Genomic DNA, 19,390 nt, shown 5'->3' on the forward strand with positions numbered 1-19,390 from the left:
ATTAATATATTCTGTAGACATACCCTCATCCGCTCTCTTTTCCTGAAAGCTGATCTGTCCAGTTTTGGAGTTGATGTCAGCAGGCCAGGGAAGCTAGGGTCGATAGGGGGTTTAGCTGGCTCGTCTGCGGGAACAAACTGCCGCCATTGCTTGCCGTGCTACCGAGGTCCTTTGTCCCTGAATTGCTCACACACTCCGGCAGATTCAATGGGGGTCTGGCGGCAGATTTCTTTGACTTTATTGTTGGAAATGCATCTGCTTTGAGTGTCGCAGGATATCCACACATTCTTGCCATCTCTGTCGTAGCATAGCTTTCGTCGGTAAAGTGTGCGGAACAAACGTACAATTCCTTGCCACTTTCGCATCTTTGGGCCACTGGTGCAACTTGAATCCGTCCCTGTTCGTGTTGTTACACCCTCCGACAACACACCGACGAGGCATGATGTCTCCAAGGTACGGAAAACAGTCGAAAAAACGGAAAATAACAGAGCTGATTTGACTCGGTGTTTGAGAAAATGGCGGATTGCTTCCCGATGTGACGTCACAACGTGACGTCATCGCTCCGAGAGCGAATAATAGAAAGGCGTTTAATTCGCCAAAATTCACCCATTTAGAGTTCGGAAATCGGTTAAAAAAAAAAAGGTCTTTTTTTCTGCAACATCAAGGTATATATTGACGCTTACATAGGTCTGGTGATAATGTTCCCCTTTAAATGTAGGGCAGGTCATGTGATTATTCACAAAAATGATCGCATTAATCATGTATATGCAGTGTTGGGACTAACGCGTTACTGTAACGCCGTTAGTTTCGGCGGTAACTAGTAATCTAACGCGTTATTTTTTTATATTCAATAACTCAGTTACCGTTACTACATGATGCGTTACTGCGTTATTTTACGTTATTTTTTATGTAGTATTGGCTAGAAACTGAGGATCTGAGTGTGTTTTATTCCAGCGAAGCAGAGACGTGCTTCTGATTCTTCCTCTGCGCTCTCTGTGTGTGCGTGTGACTGTGTCTGAGTGTGGGAAGGGGAGGGGAGGGGAGGGGAGGGGGGTGCGCAATACAACCGTTGGCCAACAAAAAAGTAACCACAGAACACTATACGACTATACGGTATAGTGTTCTGTGGTTACTTTTTGGTTGGCCAAGCGGACGTGACGACACGCTGTCCCCACTCAGATCCGCACAGACCGGGAGGGGGCGTGCCTTAAGTCCGGCTGGAAATCGGCAGAAAGGTTTGGTTGGTATCAACACTTCAGTCATCAACAATTGCATCATCAGAGAAATGGACATTGAAACAGTGTAGGACTGACTTGGTAGGATATGTACAGCAAGTAGTGGACACAGAGAGAGAGATCAGAAAGTATAAGAAAAAGTGTCTACATTTGATTATTTACAATCCGAAGAGGTATTATGTGGAAGGGAGGGTGTTAGTTTAGGGTTGTAGTTGCCTGGAGGTGTTCTTTTAGTGCGGTTTTGAAGGAGGATAGAGATGCCCTTTCTTTTACACCTGTTGGGAGTGCATTCCATATTGATGTGGCATAGAAAGAGAATGAGTTAAAACCTTTATTAGTTCGGAATCTGGGTTTAACGTGGTTAGTGTTAGTGTTATTATGCTGTTTGTTACTTATGTATGTTATGTTGCAGCTATTTAAAATAGTTTTGTCAATTTGTTCTGGCCTGAAATAAATTGGCCCTTTGAAACATATCTTTGTCTTTGTGTGTTGTATGTAGAGCACATTGCTTAGCAGAGTTCAGTGATGCAAATGTATGTCAAGTTGATCAACAGATTGTATTATTCTCCAGTGCAATAACAGTACTAAAATGAAGGCTAAAAGGGCATTAATGGGAGCTTTAAAAAAAAAAAGTAGAAGAAGTAACTAAGTAGTTACTTTTCACAGTAACGCATTACTTTTTGGTGTAAGTAACTGAGTTAGTAACTGAGTTACTTTTGAAATAAAGTAACTAGTAACTGTAACTAGTTACTGTTTTTCAGTAACTAACCCAACACTGTGTATATGCCTGTAAATCTCCATGCCTGGAAGAAGATACACTCCACCTCATGACGCTGGTTCCCCCGATAGACTGGATTCCCACTCTATATCTATTATTTTAACAATGAATCTGACAATATGAATTAAATGATTCAAAAACTGCAACCACTTGCCATCCATTGCAGCCCGTCAACCTGCAAGGGGGGTCCCTATCATACTTGCCAACCCTCCCGATTTTCCCGGGAGACTCACGAATTTCAGTGCCCCTCCCGAAAATCTCCCGGGGCAACCATTCTCCCGAATTTCTCCCGATTTCCACCCGGACAACAATATTGGGGGCGTGCCTTAATGACACTACCTTTAGCGTCCTCGACAACCTGTCGTCACGTCCACTTTTCCTCCATACAAACAGCGTGCCGGCCCAGTCACATAATATAAGCGGCTGATATACACACTTAAGTGATTGCAAGGCATACTTGATCAAGAGACATCCAGGTCACACTGAGGGTGGCCGTATAAACAACTTTAACACTGTTAGAAATATACGCCACACTGTGAACCCACACCAAATAAGAATGACAAACACATTTCGGGAGAACATCCGCACCGTAACACAACAGAACAAATACCCAGAACCCTTTGCAGCACTAACTCTTACAGGACGCTACAAGGTGTGGGGGGTGGGTTTGGTGGTAGCGGGAGGTGTATTTTGTAGCGTCCCGGAAGAGTTAGGGCTGCAAAGGATTCTGGGTATTTGTTCTGTTGTGTTTATGTTGTGTTACGGTGCGGATGTTCTCCTGAAATGTGTTTGTCATTCTTGTTTGGTGTGGGTTCACAGTGTGGCGTATATTTCTAACAATGTTAAAGTTGTTTATACGGCCACCCTCAGTGTAACCTGTATCGCTGTTGATGAAGTATGCGTTGCATTCACGTGTGTGCGCGTACAGAAGCCACATTGTTGGTTGGGAAAAGACCAAATTTCAATGGTCTAATGAACGTCAGAACCCAACATTGATTAAATGTCGTCAAAAAGCATCTTGTTCCAACGTTATGATTAAGTTGCTCAATGTCAGGACCTAATTCAACAAATTCTCAACGTTGTTTTAATGTCTTGTGCTTGCTGGGGAAGCTCTTGATTTACGGGTCAGTCTAAGTTCCTACCCTCACCTATGGTCACAAGCTGTGGGTAATGACCGAAAGGTCAAGTTCGCAAATACAAGCGGTAGAAATTAGTTTCCTCCGCAGGATGTCTGGGATCACCCTCAGGGTGAGAAGCTTGGTCATCCGGGAGAGACTCAGAGTAGAGCCGCTGTTCCTCCACGTCGAGAGGAGTGGAATGGCTCGGCCATGTCCGAACGGGAGGAGGCCTCGGGGAAGACCTAGGGCACGCTGGAGGGACTGTCTCACAGCTGGCCTGGGAACGCCTCTGTATCCCCCCACACAGTGGAACTAGAGAAGGTGGCTGGGGACAGAGAAGTCCGGGCATCTCTGCTTTGACTGTTGCCCCAGCGACCCGGACTATGATAAGCGACGGGAAATGGATGTATGGACGAGTGGATGGTTTCTGTATGACAACATTCATGTGACAGCACTACTTAAATGTTTTTTGTGTAGTTGGTGAAACACGGGATATGTGTGTTTTAACAATATTGACATGGTGATTGTATTTTCAGTACGATGACCTGGAGGGTTCAATGACAGACGCTCTCATCAACGACAAGCCTCAGTTTGTGCGGCTCTTCTGTGAAAACGGTCTGAATATTCTGGACTACATGACATACCAACGCTTGGAGAGTTTGTATCGCTCGCTCTCGGACAGCTCCGTGGCCTACGTCCTTCTGCAGAGGCGCCTGAGTGACCGTCTGAGTCTGGATGGATCTCGACCCAGTCTGAACGGAGTCATAGGGGCACCGCGCCTTAGCACACAGAGTGCAACATCCGGACCTGCTTCAGGGAATGACCTCAGCTTGTTTGAGGTGCGTTCATGACAATATGCCTCGTAGAAAATATGACATGTTCAATTTGGTCCGTCTTATATCAAAAACCCGTCTATGCGGGACAAAGTCATCAAATCCTGCAATGTGCCCTCTTAAAGGGGAACATTATCACAATTTCAGAAGGGTTAAAACCATTAAAAATCAGTTCCCAGTGGCTTATTTTATTTTTCGAAGTTTTTTTCAAAATTTTACCCATCACGCAATATCCCTAAAAAAAGCTTCAAAGTGCCTGATTTTAAATACACCCGTCCATTTTCCTGTGACGTCACATAGTGATGCCAACACAAACAAACATGGCGCATAGAACAGCAAGCTATAGCGACATTAGCTCGGATTCAGACTCGGATTTCAGCGGCTTAAGCGATTCAACAGATTACGCATGTATTGAAACGGATGGTTGTAGTGTGGAGGCAGGTAGCGAAAACGAAATTGAAGAAGAAACTGAAGCTATTGAGCCATATCGGTTTGAACCGTATGCAAGCGAAACCGACGAAAACGACACGACAGCCAGCGACACGGGAGCAAACGAGGACGAATTCGGCGATCGCCTTCTAACCAACGATTGGTATGTGTTTGTTTGGCATTAAAGGAAACTAACAACTATGAACTAGGTTTACAGCATATGAAATACATTTGGCAACAGCATGCACTTTGAGAATGCAGACAGCCCAGTTTTCATCAATTAATATATTCTGTAGACATACCCTCATCCGCGCTCTTTTCCTGAAAGCTGATCTGTCCAGTTTTGGAGTTGATGTCAGCAGGCCAGGGAAGCTAGGGTCGATATTCTTCTCTTGATCATCTTCGGTGGCATAAGGGACGGTGTGAGCCAAGACATCCAGGGGGTTTAGCTGGCTCGTGTGCGGGAACAAACTGCCGCCATTGCTTGCCGTGCTACCGAGGGCCTTTGTCCCTGAATTGCTCACACACTCCGGCAGATTCAATGGGGGTCTGGCGGCAGATTTCTTTGACTTTATCGTTGGAAATGCATCTGCTTTGAGTGTCGCAGGATATCCACACATTTTTGCCATCTCTGTCGTAGCATAGCTTTCGTCGGTAAAGTGTGCGGAACAAACGTCCGATTTCTTGCCACTTTGGCATCTTTGGGCCACTGGTGCAACTTGAATCCGTCCCTGTTCGTGTTGTTACACCCTCCGACAACACACCGACGAGGCATGATGTCTCCAAGGTACGGAAAACAGTCGAAAAAACGGAAAATAACAGAGCTGATTTGACTCGGTGTTAACGTGACGTCATCGCTCCGAGAGCGAATAATAGAAAGGCGTTTAATTTGCCAGAATTCACCCATTTAGAGTTCGGAAATCGTATAAAAAAATATATGGTCTTTTTTCTGCAACATCAAGGTATATATTGACGCTTACATAGGTCTGGTGATAATGTTCCCCTTTAAGTTGATGCCGACATACAATAGATGGCCTTTGTTGACATTATATTTGAGACCCAAGGGAGTATTTGCTGTGAAAATCACTCATTTTTTGTCGACATATGTTGTAGTTAGGGATGGGCAATATGGCCTAAAATTTATATCGAGATATATATTGCAGCCTCTTGCGATAACGATATACAGGGTGATGATTTAGATTTTATACATGTAGCGATGCTACGTAGCTTCACTCCATTTCCCAGTAGCTTAGCGGTAGCTTCACTACTTTTTGAACAAGTCGCTTCACTACTTTTTAAACAAGTAGCTTCACTACTTTTTAAATGAGTAGCTTTTCCTGTACTTTAGCCACTTTTACACCCATGCAGCGAAGTGGCTCACATCAAAGCTACATGCTACAAAGAGAGACAATTGACTGCGAATCCAGGCTAAATAAATTCGGAGAAAATACAAAGACCTGGATGAATGAGAACATCCATACATACGGTGAACATCCATGATGATTGGTTGGTATTTGTGTTGATGAGTCACGGTTGGCTAAGCTTAAGGGCGAAACATTACGAACTGGCAAATCAGAGGCAAGATAAGATAGATAGATAGATAGATAGATAGATAGATAGATAGATAGATAGATAGATAGATAGTACTTTATTGATTCCTTCAGGAGAGTTCCCTCAGGAAAATAAGGCAGGTCATCAAAACTAGTAAGCAAAATCATAACAGACACACACTCAGGACACATGACGATGAGGGAGTCAGAGACAGAGGGATGCTTCAAGCTGACGACTCCAAAATAAAAAGAAACCTATTTGAAAACGGCATAGAGATTCTCTCCTGCGGATTACATTTTTCTCTTCGTGATGAAGGCGATGTGCAGGAAACCCACAATGATGCGTCTCCTTGGCCATATTTAGTTTTATTTAGACATATGTATGCCTTTAGAGAAAACAATGCCCCAAACCTTAGTTTTTAGTTGTTTTTACTGTAGGCAGAGAAAATGAATAACCTTCAGTGTTGGGTTAGTTACTGAAAACCAGTAACTAGTTACATTTACTAGTTACTTTATTTCAAAAGTAGCTCAGTTACTAACTCAGTTACGTATACCAAAAAGTAATGTGTTACTGTGAAAAGTAACTATTTAGTTAACTCTTTTCTTTTTTTTTTTTTTTTAATTTTAAGGCTCCCATTAATGCCCTTTTAGCCTTCATTTCAGTACTGTTATTGCACTGGATAATCACTGTTATTGCTTAGCATCACTGAACTCTGCTAAGCAATGTGGTCTACATACAACACACGAAGACAAAGATATGTTTCAAAGGGCCAATTTATTTCGGGCCAGAACAAATTGACAAAACTATTTTAAATAGCTGCAACATAACATACATAAGTAACAAACCGCATAATAACAACATGTCACAACACGTCACAACAAAACTGTAAACCTGGCTTCACCCAAGGAAGGCACACATGACATGATTATATGTCATGTCACTATATACAGCACACATACTGCTATACAGAAAGCCTAACCAGGCGTTTTTTTCTCTCAAGGAATTGTAAAATAAAATCATGTCTTCAGTAGATCAACACTGTACTGAAGCTCAGAACACTCTACGCATTTCCCCAGTTTTAGTTTAGAGAAAAGGAAAGATTGGCCTGGCCCACTAGGATCCCTCTTTTTGTTTGTGAACTTTATAGTCTATACATATAGAGTGATGTGATAATCAAACACTCTAGAAGTCTAGAATGAAAGAGTATATAAGAGAATTGACAGTCTGTGTACCTTCAGTGCTGAATGATGAGCAGAGGCAGAGTTTGGAGTGTCTTCTTTAGCTTGCTTTCCATGTTTATGTACTCACTGTCCACTGTGTCCAGGTACTTGGAACATGTTCTCCGTGCCATTTGCTGTTTGACGCCCGCTATCATGCTAATTAGCTGCCTGAAAGCGGGTGACTCCACTGTAGAAATAGTCTGCATGTCTTCTAGCACATACGCTGCAATGGCTCTATCAATGTTGTCCTGGCTAGTAGTCCCTCTGTTAAAATCCAGCCGCTGTTGCTTAGGTGGAGGTGGAGGTGAAGTGGCATCGGAGTCTGTCTCTCTCTTTACTAGCTTCGTCGAAGCATGTTGCTTTTGTAGCTGTTTCAGCAGATTTTAATTGCTGTTTTGGGCAGTAGATAGGATCTTTGATCCAAGACACAACTTACATTCAACTAAAATGTTCTTTTCTTTGTGCTCGACAAAAGAAAAGTAGTGAGAATATCTACATGTTAAGAAACTCGACTCCAGCTCCGCCATGATGTCTTGTTAGTAAACACAGACACGCCACCTTGGCAGCATTAACCTAGCAGCTAAGAAAATGCACCCGTCTAAGTTTGTTTTTTAGGTTCTAAAGCTTTATTGTCATCGTAATCAAGACAAAATTGCCTAAGCGGTGCTGGACTGCACGATGTGCCCACTGTTTCACAAACAATGGCTAATTTTGGTAACTTCTTATGTCAGCCAGTCCAACGGGGTGTCAACATAAACGGGTTCCACTGCATGAAATCATTCACATTTACACGACTAAATTAAAGACCAGTATCAAATAAACTTGTAGTTTCTTATTGTGTTTTTTTGGTTGATACAGGTATCACGTGTTCTGTGGGACCTGCTGGGAGATGTCTGTCAGCCTTTCTACTATGAACCCCTTGGTCTGGACTTCAAGATCGGCTCTTCGAGGGCCCTCAGAGTCTGTAGCCATCAGTGTTCTCACTAAAAGTTTTGCTCAATACTTAAACTTCCATACAAACATGAAGACACTAACATCTCTGCTGTTGATCTTTCAGCAAGTCAACAAGATGCTGCATGGGGGCAATTGTGCGTACCGGGACCAACGTTGCCACTCGCCCTGGGCAGCGCTCTTCATCTGGGCTATCTTGCAGAACCGCAGTGAGATGGCTGTGTATTTCTGGGAAATGGTGAGACACCTAAAAAAAAACACACCTATTTATGGTTGGTTTATTGAAACTGAGAGACTGAACGTCAGTCCTTTTAGGAATCAAAGGAATCAATCCCTGTTAATTATGCGCGGTCTCACATGTTTGCCCTATGACTGCAACTTTAACGCACGTTTTTGGCCAATCAGCGCTCATATGCATACATCTACTGTCTAATTTAAAACTTATATTTGTTCCTTGCGGCGACAAAGCAGGAACAGAAAAGTGTATATAACTATGAAGGTTAATTTGTGTCTTTATTACGAAAGCTTTTTTTTTGACACTGAATTTATGTAACTGAATTTTTTGCCTTTGAATTTTGTGAACTGAATTTTTTTTAAATTCAGTGTATAAAAATTCAGCGTTAAAAAAATAAATATATACATTTTTTTTGTAAAAAAATAAAATCTTTAAATATTCAGTATATAAAAATTTGTGTGTAAAAATTCAGTCTTTAAAAATTCAGTGTATAGAAAATTAAGTCTTAAAATATGCAGTATATAAAAAATGAGTGTCTAAAAATGCAGTGTTTTAAAATTCAGTTGTGGGGGGGCGTGGCCTGCGGACCTGCAGCGAAGCGGGGTGTGCCAGGACCGGTTTCGAGATTAGCGACAGGTGCGTAGATGGCACACCTGGGCTGGCTTATCTAATAACCGGGCGCTCTGTTAAAGAGCAGCAGCCGGGAAGGAGAGAGGTTGTTGATGGTGGAGAGAAAACCCCAGCAGGAACGAGAGTGAGGGCGAGACGGACAGAAATGACTGAAAACGAACACAAAAAACATTTATTGCAAAATAAATCGTTGTTCAGAAAGATGAATGAGGCGGTCATGTCCGTAATTGGTGGTCTGAAGAACCCACACATCAGTGTAGAAAAATTCAGTGCTGAAAAACTTCAAAAACGAGAGACACACTTCCGAAAAATTAAGATCCTGTCTCAGAACCAGCCAATGAGGTGTCAAGTTTGAAGTCAGGTGACACAGCATAAAAAGGCATAAAACAACATAATAAACATATCAAATGCGGCCCGCTGCATATTTTCAAACTACAGAAATGATTCCACTGGTTAGAATCTGCACTTTTGAGTGACATACGGGTTACTACGGTAACCATAGGAAGCTCTGCTGCCTGAGATGACGTGTCAGACGGTGTCAGACGAAGGCAGATTTCTCCAACAAAGTTCTGCAGAACATCCATCCATCCATCCATCCATCTTCTTCCGCTTATCCGAGGTCGGGTCGCCGGGGTAGCAGCCTAAGCAGGGAAGCCCAGACTTCCCTCTCCCCAGCCACTTCGTCCAGCTCTTCCCGGGGGATCCCGAGGCGTTCCCAGGCCAGCCGGGAGAGATAGTCTTCCCAACGTATCCTGGGTCTTCCCCGTGGCCTCCTACCGGTCGGACGTGCCCTAAACACCTCCCCAGGGAGGCGTTCGGGTGGCATCCTGACCAGATGCCCGAACCACCTCATCTGGCTCCTCTCCATGTGGAGGAGCAGCGGCTTTACTTTGAGCTCCCCCAGGATGACAGAGCTTCTCACCCTATCTCTAAGGGAGAGCCCTGCCACCCGGCGGAGGAAACTCATTTCGGCCGCTTGTACCCGTGATCTTGTCCTTTCGGTCATAACCCAAAGCTCATGACCATAGGTGAGGATGGGAACGTAGATCGACCGCTAAATTGAGAGCTTTGCCTTCCGGCTCAGCTCCTTCTTCACCACAATGGATCGATACAGCCTCCGCATTACTGAAGACGCCGCGCCGATCCGCCTGTCGATCTCACAATCCACGCTTCCCTCACTCGTGAACAAGACTCCGAGGTACTTGAACTCCTCCACTTGGGGCAAAATCTTCTCCCCAACCCGGAGATGGCACTCCACCCTTTTCCGGGCGAGAACCATGGACTCGGACTTGTTCTGCAGAACAATGATTTTATAGTGAATATGGGGTTGTTTTTTTACCCTCCGCGTTTATGTTTCGCCGTGTTTGTTGCATCTTTGATGTTGTTGCTCGATTATAAAATATATCGATTAAAGAGGTGGTCTGCAGTAGAGGAGCAGTGTTCATATATTCTCAATATTCAGTGTTTTATTGTGCATAGTTAATATTGTGAATCCCACATTCTGGATTTTTTTTGTACATTCTGGGTGTCTCATTCAGTAAATATTAAACATTTCATTCTGTTTTTGACACGGTCTATGTCAGTCATTATTCTGTGATGATCAGCTTTTATCCTTTTTCACAAAATCTTGGGATTAGGTTTGGTTGGTATCAGCACTTCAGTCATCAACAATTGCATCATCTGAGAAATGGACATTGAAACAGTGTAGGTCTGACTTGGTAGGATATGTACAGCGAGCAGTGAACATAGTGAGCTCAGAAAGCATAATAACAAGTATATACATTTGATTATTTACATTTGATTATTTACAATCCGGGGAGGTGAGATGTAGAGGGGGGAGGGTGTTAGTCTAGGGTTGAAGTTGCCTGGAGGTGTTCTTTTAGTGCGGTTTTGAAGGAGGATAGAGATGCACTTTCTTTTATACCTGTTGGGAGTGCATTCCATATTGATGTGGCATAGAAGGAGAATGAGTTAAGACCTTTGTTAGATCGGAATCTGGGTTTAACGTGGTTAGTGGAGCTCCCCCTGGTGTTGTGGTTATGGCGGTCATTTACGTTAAGGAAGTAGTTTGACATGTACTTCGGTATCAGGGAGGTGTAGCGGATTTTATAGACAAGGCTCAGTGCAAGTTGTTTTACTCTGTCCTCCACCCTGAGCCAGCCCACTTTGGAGAAGTGGGTAGGAGTGAGGTGGGATCTGGGGTGGAGGTCTAGAAGTAACCTGACTAGCTTGTTCTGGGATGTTTGGAGTTTAGATTTGAGGGTTTTGAAGGTGCTGGGGTACCAGAAGGTGCAAGCATAATCGAAAAAGTGTTGAATGAGAGTTCCCGCTAGGATCTTCATGATGCTTTTATTGACCAAAGAGGAGATTCTGTAGGGAAATCTCGTTCGTTGGTTGACCTTTTTGATTACCTTACAGGAAAGATTAGCCTCTAGACTAGAGCATACTTGCCAACCCTACCGAATTTTCCGGGAGACTCACGAATTTCAGTGCCTCTCCCGAAAATCTCCCGGGACAACCATTCTCCCGAATTTCTCCCGATTTCCAGCCGGACCTGAGTGAGGACAGCCTGTCGTCACGTACTCTTTTCCTCCATATAAACAGCGTGCCGGCCCAGTCACGTTATAACATCTACGGCTTTTGGAGCTCAGTGCACAACTGCACACACAACAAGAAGGAGACTATTATATATGTCTCCGTAATTCATAGGTTTATCTATAACCCATAAAGTAGGCAGGCACGGAGCTATTTCTCAGTGTGTGTTTATTCCAGCCGGCACGTTAATACACTGACACACAACATCCGTATTCCCATCATGCATTGCTTCAAAACTACGGCAAGTAGTAATGTCCAAAAACATAACAGTATGGTTAGAAAAGATGGTTAGAAAGATAGTGACAGAGAATAGAACGAGGATGGACAATTCAACCCTAAACTCACTCCTTTTCTGCAAATTAAATTTCACAGATGCTGCCCATACCTATGCTCCTTCAAAGGCTTGTCATGATCCGTGGTCGGATCATGTTTTGTGTTATCGGTTTGTTTTGAACTCCTTTTAGTTCCTGGTTATGCACTTCCTGAGTTTAGTCACCATGGTTTTGGAGGTGCCGGGGTGTACACCGCCTTCCGCCTGAATGCAGCTGAGATAGGCTCCAGCACCCCCCCCGCGACCCCAAAAGGGACAAGCAGTAGAAAATGGATGGATTGATGGGTTCTTGCGCTTTGAAGCAGCGAATATTTCAGCACTGAATTTTTTTGTGCGTGTCCCGATCAACCAACAGAGGCCGGTGTGTTCAAATCAGCGCCCCTAGCAACTAGAGGTAAACAAAGAGCGCTGATTTGAACACACCCAATCGCAATCATGCCCCTTATTTATACCCGTCTTGCCCTGACAGTCTTTACAGGTTTCTCGTTCGCTTTACGCCATTGCTTACGTTTTGCTTCATGCTAAGCCCGAAGTTTATGCTTATTGGTTTCCATGCTATGCTATGCTAAATTATGCCTTGTGTATTTGGATGAAATCATCACACCATGTCGAAACGTTACACTTCCTGTTTCTTTGGGTTTTTTTTTCATTTGGTCTCGCTCTTTTTTGGTAAACTATTATAACATTTCTTGACTGTTCATATCTTTGTACACTTTCAAAATATTTGTTCTCCACAGGTTTTTGCTTGACTGACATAATATCGATTGTGTTTCCCTTGGTCAGGCGGGCGAGTCGGTCATGTGTGCCCTCGGCGGTTGTAAGCTGCTGAGGGAACTTTCTCATTTGGAGAGTGAGAATGAGAGCAAGGCGGCCATGAAAGAGCTGGCACAGAAGTTTGAGGATCTTGCACACGGTGAGTGGGATGAGGGCGATCCCAGAGTTCCGTTGCAGACCTGCTAGAATCCTATCTGGATGAAGGCTGCAACTAATCAATCAATCAATCAATGTTTATTTAGATAGCCCTAAATCACAAGTGTCTCAAAGGGCTGCACAAGCCACAACGACATCCTCGGTTCAGAGCCCACATAAGGGCAAGGAAAAACTCACAACCCCAATGGGACGTCGATATGAATCACTATGAGAAACCTTGGAGAGGACCGCATATGTGGGTGACCCCCTAACCCTCTATGGGAGACCGGATGCAATGGATGTCGAGTGGGTTTAGCATAATATTGTGAGAGTCCAGTCCATAGTGGATCTAACATAACAATGAGAGTCCAGTCCATAGTAGATCTAACATAATAGTGAGAGTCCAGTCCATAGTGGATCTAACATAATAGTGAGAGTCCAGTCCATAGTGGATCTAACATAATAATGTGAGAGTCCAGTCCATAGTGGATCTAACATAATAGTGAGAGTCCAGTCCATAGTGGATCTAACATAATAGTGAGAGTCCAGTCCATAGTGGATCTAACATAATAGTGAGAGTCCAGTCCATAGTGGATCTAACATAATAGTGTGAGAGTCCAGTCCATAGTGGATCTAACATAATAGTGAAAGTCCAGTCCATAGTGGATCTAACATAATAGTGAGAGTCCAGTCCATAGTGGATCTAACATAATAGTGAGAGTCCAGTCCATAGTGGATCTAACATAATAGTGTGAGAGTCCAGTCCATAGTGGATCTAACATAATAGTGAGAGTCCAGTCCATAGTGGATCTAACATAATAGTAAGAGTCCAGTCCATAGTAGATCTAACATAATAGTGAGAGTCCAGTCCATAGTGGATCTAACATAATAGTGTGAGAGTCCAGTCCATAGTGGATCTAACATAATAGTGAGAGTCCAGTCCATAGTGGATCTAACATAATAGTGTGAGAGTCCAGTCCATAGTGGATCTAACATAATAGTGAGAGTTCAGTCCATAGTAGATCTAACATAATAGTGAGAGTCCAGTCCATAGTGGATCCAACATAATAGTGAGAGTCCAGTCCATAGTGGATCTAACATAATAGTGAGAGTCCAGTCCATAGTGGGGCCAGCAGGAGACCATCCCGAGCGGAGATGGGTCAGCAGCGCAGAGATGTCCCCAGCCGATGCACAGGCGAGCGGTCCACCCCGGGTCCCGACTCTGGACAGCCAGCACTTCATCCATGGCCACCAGACCAAAAAAACTAATGACTGTTTTGTCACATCCGCACCGTAACAAAACATAAACACAACAGAAGAAATACCCATAACCCCTTGCAGCACTAACTCTTTCGGGACACTACAATAACATCTCCGGCTTTTGGAGCTCAGTGCACAACTGCACACACAACAAGGAGACGAAGCAGAAGAACGAAGAAGAGACATGGCGACGACGAGTAAGAAGAAGAAGTACGCTTGCAAGTTCCAAAATTATTGGAAAAAATTCGGAGGTCTCAAGGTTGGCAAGTATGCTCTCTCGGCTTTCGTCTGCTCCAACGTCTCACTCTTCCTTCCTGCTCGCTTCTATAGCAGTATATTCAGCTTGAAAAAAAAACAAGGTTTATAGTCGTCTTAGTTGTCTGTTACCAAGTCTGCAATGACTAGAAAACACACTAGTGTTTGATTCCGGAAGTAGGAACACACATGTTGCCAGAAGTCAGACGTGCGTTGCTATGGAAACAGAAATCAATGTGCGGAAGAAATCAGTCCGGGAAATGATCAAAAAACTGTAAATATTGTACATATTACATATTGTTATGAAGGTGTCTGTTACTACATTATATATATACTTGCAGTGTGTATATTGTACATATTACATATTGTTATGAAGGTGTCTGTTACTACATTATATATATACTTGCAGTGTGTATATTGTACATACTACCGGTACATATTGTTATGAAGGTGTCTGTTACTACATTATATATATACACTTGCAGTGTGTATATTGTACATACTACATATTGTTATGAAGGTGTCTGTTACTACATTATATATATACTTGCAGTGTGTATATTGTACATATTACATATTGTTATGAAGTGTCTGTTACTACATTATATATATACTTGCAGTGTGTATATTGTACATATTACATATTGTTATGAAGGTGTCTGTTACTACATTATATATATACTTGCAGTGTGTATATTGTACATATTACATATTGTTATGAAGGTGTCTGTTACTACATTATATATATACTTGCAGTGTGTATATTGTACATATTACATATTGTTATGAAGGTGTCTGTTACTACATTATATATATACTTGCAGTGTGTATATTGTACATACTACCGGTACATATTGTTATGAAGGTGTCTGTTACTACATTATATATATACACTTGCAGTGTGTATATTGTACATACTACATATTGTTATGAAGGTGTCTGTTACTACATTATATATATACTTGCAGTGTGTATATTGTACATATTACATATTGTTATGAAGTGTCTGTTACTACATTATATATATACTTGCAGTGTGTATATTGTACATATTACATATTGTTATGAAGGTGTCTGTTACTACATTATATATATACTTGCAGTGTGTATATTGTACATATTACATATTGTTATGAAGGTGTCTGTTACTACATTATATATAGACTTGCAGTGTGTATATTGTACATATTACATATTGTTTTGAAGGTGTCTGTTACTACATTATATATATATACATGCAGTGTGTATATTGTACATATTACATATTGTTATGAAGGTGTATGTTACTACATGATATATATACTTGCAGTGTGTATATTGTACATATTACATATTGTTATGAAGGTGTATGTTACTACATTATATATATACTTGCATTGTGTATATTGTGCATACTACATATTGTTATGAAGGTGTCTTTTACTACATTATATATATACTTGCAGTGTGTATATTGTACATATTACATATTGTTATGAAGGTGTATGTTACTACATTATATATATACTTGCAGTGTGTATATTGTACATATTACATATTGTTATGAAGGTGTATGTTACTACATTATATATATACTTGCAGTGTGTATATTGTACATATTACATATTGTTATGAAGGTGTATGTTACTACATTATATATATACTTGCAGTGTGTATACTGTACATATTACATATTGTTATGAAGGTGTCTGTTACTACATTATATATATACTTGCAGTGTGTATATTGTACATATTACATATTGTTATGAAGGTGTATGTTACTACATTATATATATACTTGCAGTGTGTATATTGTACATATTACCTATTGTTATGAAGTTGTATGTTACTACATTATATATACTTGCAGTGTGTATATTGTACATATTACATATTGTTATGAAGGTATCTGTTACTACATTATATATAGACTTGCAGTGTGTATATTGTACATATTACATATTGTTATGAAGGTGTCTGTTACTACATTATATATATACGGTACTTGCAGTGTGTATATTGTACATATTACATATTGTTATGAAGGTGTCTGTTACTACATTATATATATACTTGCAGTGTGTATATTGTACATATTACATATTGTTATGAAGGTGTATGTTACTACATTATATATATACTTGCAGTGTGTATATAAAATGTTGATGGAGGGTTTTGAAGTTGTTTTAGAGGGCTTTGAAGGCTACATTAGCCACATTTCTCAAGTGTTTTTTATCATCTTTACAATTGTAAAAAAAAATGTATGTGTTCTTGTCTCTCATAATGATTGTGAACGATAGGCAACATTTAAAAAAAAGTCCCCTTTAACCTCTAAAGGCTTATTGGCCACATGCGTGGACAGCACCTTTTAGCTCTTATTTCCAAAATTGTGTACACTGCTGACTTGGGGTCTTATGGCCGCTTATGTGGACACTTATACTGCCATCTGGTGGTGTCAGAAGAGTATAACATACAATGGAATTTGGAAAAAAAAAAGTGTAAAAATAAGAATTAGCATGTCACTAAGCACGAAGTACACGTTTGTTACTTATGGACTAAGTACATCATATAAAAAGATGATTCTTAGTTTTTATTCTAATTAGGGTCCAATAAGCCCAAATAGCAAAGAGGAATAAAAAAAGCATGTAAACAAACAGCTTGGGCCTTAAGAGGTTAAGAGACGAAATCCACTTTGCACACGTTTCGTAGAACAGCTTTACGTGCGCTATTTATTGATTGATTGATTGAAATTTTTATTAGTAGATTGCACAGTACAGTACATATTCCGTACAATTGACCACTAAATGGTAACACCCCAATAAGTTTTTCAACTTGTTTAAGTCCACGTTAATCAATTCATGGTACAAATATTTACTATTAGCATAATACAGTCATCACACAAGTTAATAATCAGAGTATATGCATTGAATTATTTACATTATTTACAATAATTATTTACATTATATCAAGTTTGCACGCGTTTTAGTACACGCAAAACTTTAGTAAATCAAGCCCTTTGTTTTTCCAGCGGCCGCAGACGCCACCCCGTACAATATCCGGATCTACTGTGTCTGTGCAGCAATTAGCTTAGCATTCTACCGCCGTCTTTTCTACCTGACATTTAATCAAGCGTCTGTGCTGTTCAGATGTATTTGGAGAATGTTACCAGAGCAGCGAGAGGCGCTCCTTCACCCTCCTGATAAGAAAGTCTCCAGTGTGGGTTGGAGCGACGTGTCTGCAGATGGCAACTGCGGGTGATGCTCGCCTGTTCTTCAGCCATGACGGCGTTCAGGTACCCCACTATTGTGGTTTATTCATCATTTTAAGTAACTGAAATGTAAAATACTGTTCAATTGAGAGTATAGCCACATGGAAATGGGACACAGTGCGTAGGCAGACTATGTTATGGAAAGGACTTTACCGAGACTGACCATACGTCCTCTTTTCCCCGGACATGTCCTCTTTTGCTGTCAGCAATGTCCGGTATTTTGAGTTAGGGTTGCGTGTATTTTCAATGTACGTCCAGGGTTAAAAAGGGGTTAAAAACAAAACAAATTGTGAAGGTGTGCGCACACAGCAACATTCGTGAGGGAGGGGCAGAGACAGAGAGCGAGACAGTCGAGAGACAGACAGAACACAAGAGAGTTCTGTAACCAAAGGCAACGCTGTTTACGACCCACGTCCCTTTGGAAGCAGCTGTTGCCATGTGGTCAGGGAAAGTCCAAATAAAGGAGGAGGCGTGCAATCTTTCGCCGGAGCGTGCTGGAGACTGTACAAGAGTACAGACCAGACGTTTCTCCTCAAATTGATCCAAATTTAATTCTGTCTCTGTTTGATTTTTTGCTTCTTGTCCTGTTTAATAGATGTCATCAGTGTTTGAACCTGACAACCACTGCTTTTAAACTAACAATGTAAAAATAAATTTTAAAAAATGTTTTCGCTGTGGTTAAATCCAGGTAAATATACTGTCATGCTTTTATTTTGAAGTTTATTTAGGAAGTCACTCTTTTAATGCTGTCATGTTTCCGTTATTTTTTCACGCTGCTTAGCAATAATGAGAATAAATGTCCTTATATTATAAACTTGTCATGACTTGGACTGTGGCGTGGTTTGTTCTCCCGAGGTGCAAGTGAATTGGACCAGATGTGGCGTGAAGGTGAATACATGATTTATTTAAACACTAACTACAAAAAAAAGTACAAACGAAAAGCGCGCACAGTGGCGGAGAAACGACTAGGCTATGAAAACAAATACTTGCACAAAGGCAGAAACTATGAACAACAAAAAACACTAACTGTGGCTTAATAAACAAAAACTTACTTGGCATGGAACTGGCAAGAAAAAAGAGCAGCAAAGGTCTTAAGGGTGTGTGGAGAGTGTGCAGAAGCATAAATGCGGGATGTCGTCAGAACGACAAACTGAAAACAATGAACTTAAATACTATAGACATGATTAGTGAAAGCAGGTGCGTGACTCAAAACGTGAAACAGGTGCGTGACGTGACAGGTGAAAACTAATGGTTGCTATGGTGACAAAACAAAACAAAAGTGCACAAAAAGTCCAAAAACAAAATCGAACATGACTAAAACAAAACATGATCACACAGACATGACAAAACTGACCTATTTTTCACAGAAATAATCCATTTGTCTCTGAAATGTTTAATTTAAAAAAAGCAGTTGACCATGGATGTCTATCTCGACTTATGCGAGTGTTTTTTAGTTATAAGAAGAACACGATGGACCAGGATTTGATTACGTCGACTTGGACGAGTTATCGACAAAAACGGGGCCGGCTTAAATGTGTTTCACTGTCCAGTAGTTCCGTTTCAGATGAGACTGAACAGGCTTATTGTTCAGAGTAACAGTGTGTGTTTTTGTGTTAATGCTGATTTTTTTCTCTCTAGTCGTTGCTGTCCCAGATCTGGTGGGGCAGCATGGACAGAACCACGGAGGCGTGGAAGCTGGTGATCGCCTTCTTCATGCCCCCTCTCATCTTCACAAATTTTATCAGCTTCAGGTTAGTGTCGCGCAAAAATTCTACATTCTGAGATGGTTGAGTTTGCCAGGGAATTCTAGA

At 41.4% G+C, this 19,390-nt stretch overlaps 1 protein-coding gene across 1 annotated transcript in view; it reads left to right on the top strand.

Annotated features, from left to right (window-relative positions):
• The window catches only part of trpm4a (transient receptor potential cation channel, subfamily M, member 4a), a 119,309-nt gene that overhangs the window by 58,311 nt on the left and 41,608 nt on the right, over window positions 1-19,390 (top strand). Inside the window, exons 12-17 of the mRNA XM_061973798.2 lie at window positions 3,668-3,970; window positions 8,023-8,124; window positions 8,222-8,353; window positions 12,690-12,819; window positions 17,458-17,603; window positions 19,218-19,330. Of these exons, the coding sequence (XP_061829782.1) occupies window positions 3,668-3,970; window positions 8,023-8,124; window positions 8,222-8,353; window positions 12,690-12,819; window positions 17,458-17,603; window positions 19,218-19,330 (926 nt within the window). The remainder of the gene's footprint in view (window positions 1-3,667; window positions 3,971-8,022; window positions 8,125-8,221; window positions 8,354-12,689; window positions 12,820-17,457; window positions 17,604-19,217; window positions 19,331-19,390) is intronic.

This window comes from Nerophis lumbriciformis, linkage group LG22 (genome assembly GCF_033978685.3).
Source record: "Nerophis lumbriciformis linkage group LG22, RoL_Nlum_v2.1, whole genome shotgun sequence".
NCBI classification, from domain to species: Eukaryota; Metazoa; Chordata; class Actinopteri; order Syngnathiformes; family Syngnathidae; genus Nerophis; species Nerophis lumbriciformis.